Genomic DNA, 10,406 nt, shown 5'->3' on the forward strand with positions numbered 1-10,406 from the left:
AGAAGTCAGATAAAAATACCAAACACATCAACGAAGTGTGAAACACGAAAAACATAAACATCTTCCAAAACATCAACGAAATGTTAAACAATAAAAGATAAATAATAAATTATGACGCTTTGCTATTTATCAATTTCTATAAATAATAAAGCAGCATGGCACGCAGAACAATAAGTATGTGTAAGCCCAATGCTGCTAACGTTTAGAATTGAAAAAGCCAAAAATAAAATATCAAAAATACCAGTTATAGCTTTCAACGCAAGCATAGAAGTTAGCGTAAACATATTTACAAACCTGTTGCCAGTATGACACCACAGTGCTATTTCTAAATCAAACATTTGTATCAGGAAACATCCTCGTACATGTATGCTCTGTTGATTTCAATGAGTCGGTGAGATAGTTAATAAGGCCTAATGTGTTACGTGGATAGAAAGGAGCTGGGGTGGGTAGAAGTTTACATGTGAGGGTGGAGTCTCGAGCTTCAGGTGTACATGTTGTAAGGGTGGAGTCTCTAGCTTCAGGTGTATTTGCTTTAAGGGTGGAGTCTCGAGCTTTAGGTGAACAGGTGTGGGTTGAGTCTCGAGCTTCAGGTTTTCATGTTGTAAGGGTGGAGTCTCGAGCTTCCGTTGTACATGTTCTAAGGGTGGAGTCTCTAACTTCATGTGTTCATGCTTTAAGGGTGGTGACTCGAGCTTCAGGTTTTCATGTTATAAGGGTGGAGTCTCGAACTTTAGGTGAACATGTGTGGGTGGAGTCTCGAGCTTCAGGTTTTCATGTTGTAAGGGTGGAGTCTCGAGTTTCCGGTGTACATGTGTGGGTGGAGTCTCGAGCTTCAGGTGTACATGTGTGGGTGGAGTCTCGAGCTTCAGGTGTATATGTGTGGGTGGAGTCTCGAGCTACAGGTGTACATGTGTGGGTGGAGTCTTGAGCTTCAGGTGTACGTGATGTAAGGGTTGAGTCTCGAGCTTCCGGTGTATAGGCTTTAAGGGTAGAGTATCGAGCTTCAGGTGTATATGTTGTGAGGGTGGAGTCTCGAGCTTCAGATGTACATGTGTAAGTGGAGGTTTGAGCTTCAGGTGTACATGTGTGGGTGGAGTCTCGAGCTTTAGGTGTACATTTTGTAACGGTGGAGTCTCGAGCTTCAGGTGTACATGCTGTGACGGTGGAGTCTCGAGCCTCAGGTGTACATGTTGTCAGGGTTGAGGCTTGGGGTTCAGGTGTACATGTGTGGGTGGAGTCTCGAGCTTTATGTGTACATGTTGTAAGGGTTGAGTCTGGACCTTCAGGTTTGCATGTTGAAATGGTGGAGTCTCGAGCTTCCGGTGTACATGTTGTGAGGGTGGAGTCTCGAGCCTCAGGTGTACATGTTATCAGGGTTGAGGCTTGAGGATCAGGTTTACATGTTGTGTGTGGAGGTGTGAGCTCCCGGCGTGTGGGAGGGTGGAGGATATGAAAGTGTCGATTGAAGAAGCTGTTGTTTCAGTTATTGCGTTTGAGGATTAGGGCTTGAATGTCAGGTCTTGCGTAAGTAAGGGAGGAGGGTAGAACTTCAGTTGTGGTTTAGGATGCTTGGGGATAGAGTTTCAGGTGATGTGTGGGAGGGAGGAGGCAAGAGTTTCTGTTGTTGTTTAGGTCTTGCTTGTCAACGGCATAAGGACCTTTTCTGAAACGTCGCCTCTACAGTAATTAAAGACGTTGTTATCAACAAATTGTCTCTACTTTGTTAGGTGTTTCAAGGGTTGTGTTGGAGGCTGGGGGGTGGAATTACAGGTCTTTTGTGGGAGGGTGGAAGATTTTGGTAATGTGACGGAAGCTTGATAAGGGATCATATCAGTTTCCCGTATTTGCCGCACAGAAACATTTCCATTTCCGCCGAAAGATCACAGTACCCTGAAGAACAAACCATACATATGAGACAGATGCATATCAAATCTTCCCATAACAAGTCAGCAAAGCAGGACGCGAGTATCTGGAACAGTGATGCTGGTTGGTGAAGCACGTGTATCAGCCTTGTATCAGTGTATCAGGGTTTAGAACTGATGTAAGCGTTCCAAACACCATAACGGGAGGACTACACTCTGGGGTCAGGTGTCTATTTGACTAGCTTCATGCGTTTTAATTATTGCCTGTAAGATATACATGGAAAATGTTGGATGACATTTGCTGGGACTGCCAACTTGCCCGTCGATATACAAACAGGTGTGTAAGCTTCATTCACGCCCCTGTCTGTATCAGCAGAAAGAGTCTGTCCGAATTGGATACAACATGGATTGTAACGTTGTTCAAAGCCATTTAGGTGGCGACCTGTAAGAGAACAACAGAACAACAGATACAGGAACCTGTTCAGATGCAGCATACACATATGAAGCGATGATTTCATTGAAAGGATACTGTCGAGAGGCTGGTAATAAAAGAAAGGATGAACGTGTCAATTTGATATCGAAATGGATTTCATTGTAAATATCACAACATGTTTTCACACCTTATTTTTTTGTCATGGACAGTGAGTGAGTGAGTGTGTTTTGGCGCCGTTTTAGCAATTATACAAGTATACATAAGGCAGGGGAGCGCCAACATGGGAGTTTTCAAATAAACATCAGTGTTTATCATATAATGAATAGTGTTATCGTGGCGATAAACCAAACGGATACACTTTGTATGACGATCTGATCAACATGCAAATGAGGCCACCTATTGGGAATTACTTTAAGTAAGCTCTTTACATAGAGTTGGGAATCACATTCTCACCAGTATTGCAGAACGTTCATTTGAATCATTAGATCATAAATAATTAGATAGTGGTTTCCCTATGTGTGAGTGTTTATGTAAACAACCATTGATGCAAATAAGTTGGCAGTATATCAAAAGTGGGGCGGTTAAAATGAGGCTTCATATCCCTACGCAGTTTCTAAAGTTTTATAGTGAATTGCAATCTGTCTTAAACTTTAATAATGACAATATATGATACAGCGATTATTACCTTCGTGTACTTCCGTATCGTATATATCATATGGTAGGAATAAAACATTTGTATCAAGGTTACACACAAACCAAATGTTTTCCCATAGACTTCTATAGTAACGTTATATATTTCTTAAATAACTAAGCATTCATCTGCTATTACCTGTACGTGTGTGCACAGTTTGGCCTTAGAGCAGCAATTAAAACAATAAAATGACTAGCTTAGCCAACTCCTTTTCCAAGTACAGAAAGCTAAACACACCACCCTGAGCTTAGCACCAAATGTCACCTACTTGAAAATATCTATGGTCACATTCAGCATACGTCATCATGTTGAAAAACATGGTCAGTTTTAATAACTAGATTGATGTACATTTAAAAGACATACAAATCTTACACAATATCCTCCAATCACAGCCTGCAGATATCTCTCGATCTGCACTGAGTGCTTATGTTAATGTCTGACACTCATTATAAATTAATTAGAAAAAATTGGTATTGAGAGGCAAGTGACTTTTCTTCAATAAGCATAAAAAGCAACAGGAAAATCTTGAGGTCAGTTCCGCGCAGATTGATGGTAGAAAGCGAAGTGCCTTTTCTTCAGTAAATAAACATGGTAATAGTCCAGTTTTGGGGTCAGCCACGATCATATAGGTGATAGAAAGCGAAGTGACTTTTCTTCAATAACATAGAGTGCAATACACTAGTTTTTCTGGTCAGTTATGCTCATATTGATGTGTAGAGAGCGCAGTGACGTTCCTTCAATAATATACAGGGCACTTTTCTAGTTTTAGGGTCAGCTACGCTCATATTGATGGTAGAGTGGGAAGTGACTTTTCTTCAATAAATATACAGGGTAATAGTCCAGTTTTGGAGTCAGTTACGCTCATATTGATGGTAGAGTGGGAAGTGACTTTTCTTCAATAAATATACAGGGTAATAGTCCAGTTGTTGGGTTAGTTACGCTCATGTTAATGGTAGAAAGCGAAGTGACGTTTCTTCAAAAACTATACATTGTAATACTCCAGTTGTTGTGTTAAGGGGCATTCACACGGTACAACTAGTTGTACACATTTCTTCAAGAACTATACATTGTAATACTCCAGTTGTGTTAGTTACGCTCATATTAGTGGTAGAAAGCGAAGGCGCGTTTCTTCAATACATAAATATGGTAATAGTCCTGTTTTGGGGTCAGTTACACTCATTGATGGTAGAAAGCGAAGGTACGTTTCTTCAATAGATATACATTGTAATACTCCATTTGTGGGGTCAGTTAGGCTTATATTGATGGTAGAGAGCGCAGTGACTTTTCTTCAAAATTATACATGGTAATAGTCCTGTTTCGTGGTCAGTTACGCTCATATTGATGGTAGAAAGGGAAGTGACTTTTCTTCAATAATATACAACGCAATAGTCTAGTATTGGGGTCAGTTACGCTTATATTGATGGTAGAGAGCGCAGTGACTTTTCCTTAAAATTTGCATGGTAATAGGCCTGTTTCGTGGTCAGTTACGCTCATATTGATGGTAGAAAGCAAAGGGACGTTTCGTCAATACATATACATGGTAATAGTCCAATTGTTGGGTCAGTTACGCTCGTATTGATGGTAGAAAGGGAAGTGACTTTTCTTCAATAATATACAACGCAATAGTCTAGTATTGGGTTCAGTTACGCTTATACTGATGGTAGAGAGCGCAGTGACTTTTCTTCAAAAATATACAGAGCAATTGTCCTATTTAGGGGTCAGTTACGCTCGTATTGATGGTAGAAAGCGAAGGGATTATTCTTAAATAAGAATCAGCGCAATAGTCTAGTTTTCGGGTCAGTTACGCTCGTTTGATGATAGAAAGCGAAGGGATTTTTCTTCAATACATATACATGGTAATACTCCAGTTGGTGGGTCAGTTACGCTCATATTGATGGTAGAAAGAGAAGTGACTTTTCTTCAATAATATAGAGCGCATTTGTCTAGTTTTGGGGTCAATTACGCTTATATTGATGGTGGAGAGCGCAGTGACTTTTCTTCAAAATTATACATGGTAATAGTCCTGTTTCGAGGTCAGTTACGCTCATATTGATGGTAGAAAGGGGAGTGACTTTTCTTCAATAATATACAACACAAAAGTCTAGTATTGGGGTCAGTTACGCTTATATTGATGGTAGAGAGCGCAGTGACTTTTCTTTAAAATATACATGGTAATAGTCCAATTGTTGGGTCAGTTACGCTCATATTGATGTTAGAGAGCGCAGTGACTTTTCTTCAAAATTATACATGGTAATAGTCCTGTTTCGTGGTCAGTTACGCTCATATTGATGGTAGAAAGGGAAGTGACTTTTCTTCAATAATATAGAGCGCATTTGTCTAGTTTTGGGGTCAGTTACGCTTATATTGATGTGTAGAAAGCGAAGTGATTTTCCTTAATAATATACATGGTAATACTCCTGGTGTTTGGTTAGTTACACTCATATTGATGGTAGAACGTGAAGTGACTTTTCTTCAATAAATATATGGAGTCAGTTACGCTCATGTTGATGGTAGAAAGCGAAACGACTTTTCTTCAATAATATACATGGTAATAGTCAAGTTGTGGGGTCAGTTACGCTCATATTGATGGGTGATATCGAAGTAACTGGTCTTCAATATTATACAGATGCCAAGATTATGAGGTTGTTACGTTTATTTATGTTGGTAGTGTGGGAAGTGACTTTTCTTCAATAAATATTCATGGTAAAAGTCCATTTTTGGGGTCAGTCACGCTCATATTGATGGTTAAAAAGCGAAGGGACTTTTCTTCAATAATATACAGAGCAAGAGTCTCGATTATGAGGCAGTTACGTTTATTTTGATGGCAGAGAACGAAGTGACCTTCTGCAATAAATATACACGGTAATAGTCCAGTTGTTGGGTCAGTAACGCTCATATTGATGGTTGAAAGCGAAGTGACTTTTCTTCAATAAATATACATGGTCATATTCCAGTTTTGGGGTCAGCCACGCTCATATTGATGGTAGAGAAGTGACTGTTCTTCAATAAATATATAGGGCAATAGTTTAGTCCAGGCGAGTTAGGTGCATATTGATGGTAGAGAGCGAAGTGACTGTTTTTCAATAAATATTTATGGCAATAGTTTATTCTAGACGAGTTTGGTGCATATTGATGGTAGAAGCTGATAGGAATGAAATGTCTTTCGTTGGAATAGAATGAATTAGAACGAAATTGATTCTCTTCGTGCGCAAACCAGGGGTGTAACTCATGTATAGAGGGCGCTTGTATGGAGTATAGGAGTGACGTCATAGGGCGGGAAGTTCATTCTCGCCTGCGGTCCAGCCATAAAACATGCAGATTTAATTTCAGAAGTTGGAGACGGGGTGTTGCGGAAAAGGCTCGTCGCCAATAATCCTACAGTAAGATACATACGTCACTGTGGCGTCAGAGCAAGGGAGCTCAGAAGGTTATCGGTTGGACCCTGAGGGGTTCGTGGAGGAATACAATATTCAATAACATGTGTATGGTGAAGACAAGTAAAGGCCGTTGGCTAGTACCGCAGGGGACGTACAGGATGTGTTTGTTATTTGTGTCTGGTTTGTGGGTAGGAGAAGAGAAAGGACATAACAGTTGGTAGGTGTAGAAAGTAAAGTGCAGACATCTACGGTAGTAGTGGAGGAAGCAGCAGTGGATTGTTTGTTGTTTAACATCGCACTCTGCAAAAATCCAGGTGGCGGCATGTCTCAACCTGTTGATCAATAGTTTGAGGGATACGGTGACACGCAATCTCCTGAGTCAGCAAACAAAATTGTCATATCTCTCTTAAATATTTCAATGGTTAATCCATATTACTTGACTTGAACAACATGTGTGCGAGTAGCATACACGGCTCATGATCTTTCTGAAGAACGTCTCTTTCAAACGTTTGCTGACAGGAAGAACGGTAACACTTTATAAATGAATTTCGGTATGAGAAAACACTTGATTACTTACCTGTCTATTACTGACTTCATTGTTTGTAATGGACCTGACGTCATCTTGTGTTGTGGAACTGCCGTCATCGTTTCACCGTTTGTTCGCCGTGTCCCCATGGTACAATGAACAGGTGTGGTGAATCCATGGTTAACTTTTCCAATATTCCCCTTCATCTCTGGTGTCTCATCCATCTGTATCGGAGAAGATCTGGCAAACTGTCATCAAGTGTGTGGTTGGTGTTTGTTGCAGTCTTGTATTTCCTTTGTGGCAATTTACCTCGATCGGCAGAGGAAGATCTCGATGCTAGGCGTCGACAGAAGAGTCGAGAGGCAGCACGACGATAGCATGTGAAAGCAAACAGAAACAAGGGTAGCTTAAAAACATGGTACCCAAAGTTCAGGAAAGCGAAGCTGGTTCCAGTAATGGGGAAAAGAATGTCATTGTCACTTTTAAAATGAATGTTGAATACATTGAAAACTTACAGAGGGATAAATGTTACTGTGTAAGTGATGTATACGAGAAGGATACCCTTTGCTTGACGGACATACCGCTTGGTAGTGGAGGCGGATGTGATGGAAACGTTCTCTCCCTTGGGCATACGGAGGCATATGCGTGTGAAGGCGGTGGTAGTCATTGCAAGTGGTAGAATGACGCTAACGAACCCAGCTAGAGATACAAACCAGGCATTCTGTTTACTAACATTCATCTGAACGAAAATAGAATCACGTTCCAGAATGAAGAAGTTGTCCGCTGCAAATGACAGACTGAAAGATCCGATGACCACGAGCCAGGATACTACCATGAAGATGGTGATTTGTTTTGGTTCGTTGTAGACTTTGTAGAGAATAGGATTGCAGATGGCTATGTGGAGGGCGAAGAGTGTCATGGCCAGTGACAGTCCAGACTCACAAGTCAAGATGAACAGAACGACCCGTTGTACAAGGATGGCCGTCTGCAGGATATTTCTGCCGGGATTGATGTACAGGATCCCATACAGAATAAGCCAGGATAGTCCAATTCCGGTGTCAGCCACAACCTGGTTCGTGAGGAGGCGTCCAGAAGCTTCCATCTTTGTCGCGGCCTTGTATATCAGCAACATCAACACAGCGTTACAAAGTACGTTTAGACCATCAAAGCACGTGAAAGTGATTTCTGTTATGTGCAGAATGCTTTCAAACAAATGATTAGTTTGGTTAGCGTCTTGACCGTTGCATCCAGACGACCTGTTAGTAGCGTTGCATTCTGTGGCTATTTCCTGAGGGGGTAAATTGTCAGAGATGTTAAAACTCACGGTTGAAGTGTTGTCCATGCTGCTGTGCTGTCTATTCTACAGTGAAGTGGCATCAACATAGGCATGTGCGGGTAGTAGGTGGAACTGACCAATGGCAGGCCATGCTTGGTGTAATCAATAACTCGCCAACGATAGGCTCGTATCATGCCACCAGGGGCGGCTCCGAAGTAAGTTACCCTGGTAGATTAAACATTTCTTACCACCCATAAACTAAAGATAATTTCTTTTAGTGATACCTCTGGTATAGTGGATGAAGCGTTCGCCCGGAGAGCGGAAGGGTGGTGGTTCGATTCCCGTCCACGTCATATCAAAGACCTTCAAAGATGGTACTTTTTAACCTCTCTTGCGCTCGGCATTAGATGGATAAAACAAGGGCTTGTCAGTATACAATGTCTGAGTGGGGTATTCATGGGAAACTGCAGCTTTGTATCTCAGTGAGCTAGCACTATAAAACCGGCATTAGTACAGACTAGTACAAGAAGCCACACAAATACACACGTACATGCTCGTCGTTATATCCATGCAATAATCTTCAAGGGGATGTGAAATCCTATTTCACCTCACCTCGTAATTGATCATTAAGTCTAGTATATTTTTTTTATGGAATCAAAGCCGAAAAACGGTGTTTAATGTTTTAAGATATGTTCATGGCCGAAGCAGCTGCTGCCGATAAAAAAAGTAGTCCCACAAAATGAATGGGACATAAATGGAATATTAATCAACATATTACATGCAATATGTGTGTCTCAGCGATATACACATCCTCAAAGCTGTCGAGGTTGAACATCACAAATGTATGTTCATGTAACTACACAGTAAGAAAAAAATGTATTCATGTTTATTACTTCAATGAAATTTAGACATCTGTTAAATAGTATGGATAAATTAACTGCACAAATAATGTTCATGTATATATACCACGCACTGTCATACAGAACCGATTTATTAAATAATAGTTAGAATTGTGTGCAACGCCTCTGTGATAGGTCCCACAGGCCTGTGTTCTCTTAAGGGCCTGGATAAAGATTGATTGACTCATCTACTTTTATGGTTTAAACACTCAGTCGATTGGTCGCCTTTGCCCTGAGGCTGCCCGTGTCTCGACCCCGCGTGTTTGGACGTGAAGCCTTTTTTAGGTAAGTGATCATAACGCTTCCGGACATGTGGTCTAAACATACCTGTATGTATACTCTTCAAAAGAAGAAGGGCAGTCGGGTAGCCTAGTGGTTAAAGCGTTCGCTCGTCACGCCGAAGACCCAGGTTCGATTCCCGACATGGGTACAATGTGTGAAGCCCATTTCTGGTGTCCCCCGCCTTGATATTGCTGGAATATTGCTAAAAGCGGCGTAAAACCATACTCACTCATCACTCACTCACTCAAAAAAAGAAACTTGACACTGACTTTCAAAATGTTATATAATGCGATTGTTTTTAAAATAGGACACAGAAACCAGAATTGAAACACTGTTTGAAGATCAATGTACACAATGTTCAAAACATTAATCGTGTCACCTAGACAGACATACGTACACGATACAGTTAATGTCACAGGGGTACAGAAAATGTCAGTATCGGTTGTGCCCACCACGTGCATCAATCACCGCTTGACACCGACGACCCATAGAAGCAATCAAGTTGTCAATAACACGCTGTTGGATGTGCTGCCATTCATGCTGAAGTGCATCATGAAGCGCCGGAAGTGTTTGGGGCGGTGGATTCCTTCTGCGAACGCGTCGATCTAACTCGTCCCACAGATGCTCAATCGGGGACAAATCTGGTGACCGGGCTGGCCAAGGTAATGTCTGGATGTTGTTGTGCGGTAAGAAGTCCTGACAAGCACGTGCAATATGTGGTCGAGCGCGCGTTGTCCTCCTGGAACTGTCCGCCATGAACGTTGACGGGAGGAAGAACGTAAGGCTGTAGGATCAAGTCTCTGTAACGCACACCTGTTAATGTACCTGCGACATGCACGAGAGGCGTCCTACCACCGTGATGAATTCCGGCCCATACCATGACACTCCCGCCGCCAAATGGGACAACCTGCTGCACACAGTTGGAGGCGTAACGTTCACCCCGACGTCTGTAGGCACTCGCGTTCCCATCAGCACGTGTGAGTAGGAAACGGGATTCGTCAGTAAACAGTACATTTCTCCACCTTGCACGTGCCCATCTAACCCTCTGTTAGCACAGAGC

At 41.8% G+C, this 10,406-nt stretch overlaps 1 protein-coding gene across 1 annotated transcript; it reads right to left on the reverse strand.

The window, feature by feature from the left end:
* Positions 1–1,924: 1,924 nt before the first annotated feature.
* On the reverse strand, positions 1,925–8,537 carry LOC125377818. Its single transcript, XM_048391861.1, has 2 exons — positions 6,941–8,537; positions 1,925–2,304 (listed from the first exon to the last, which is right to left on the reverse strand). The coding sequence occupies exon 1, from the start codon at positions 8,229–8,231 to the stop codon at positions 7,401–7,403; it is 831 nt and encodes a 276-aa protein (XP_048247818.1). The 5' UTR covers positions 8,232–8,537; the 3' UTR covers positions 1,925–2,304; positions 6,941–7,400.
* Between the last annotated feature and the right edge of the window lie 1,869 nt (positions 8,538–10,406).

The sequence above is a fragment of the Haliotis rufescens genome, unplaced genomic scaffold (assembly GCF_023055435.1).
Source record: "Haliotis rufescens isolate VD_foot unplaced genomic scaffold, xgHalRufe1.0.p SCAF_10, whole genome shotgun sequence".
Classification (NCBI taxonomy): Eukaryota; Metazoa; Mollusca; class Gastropoda; order Lepetellida; family Haliotidae; genus Haliotis; species Haliotis rufescens.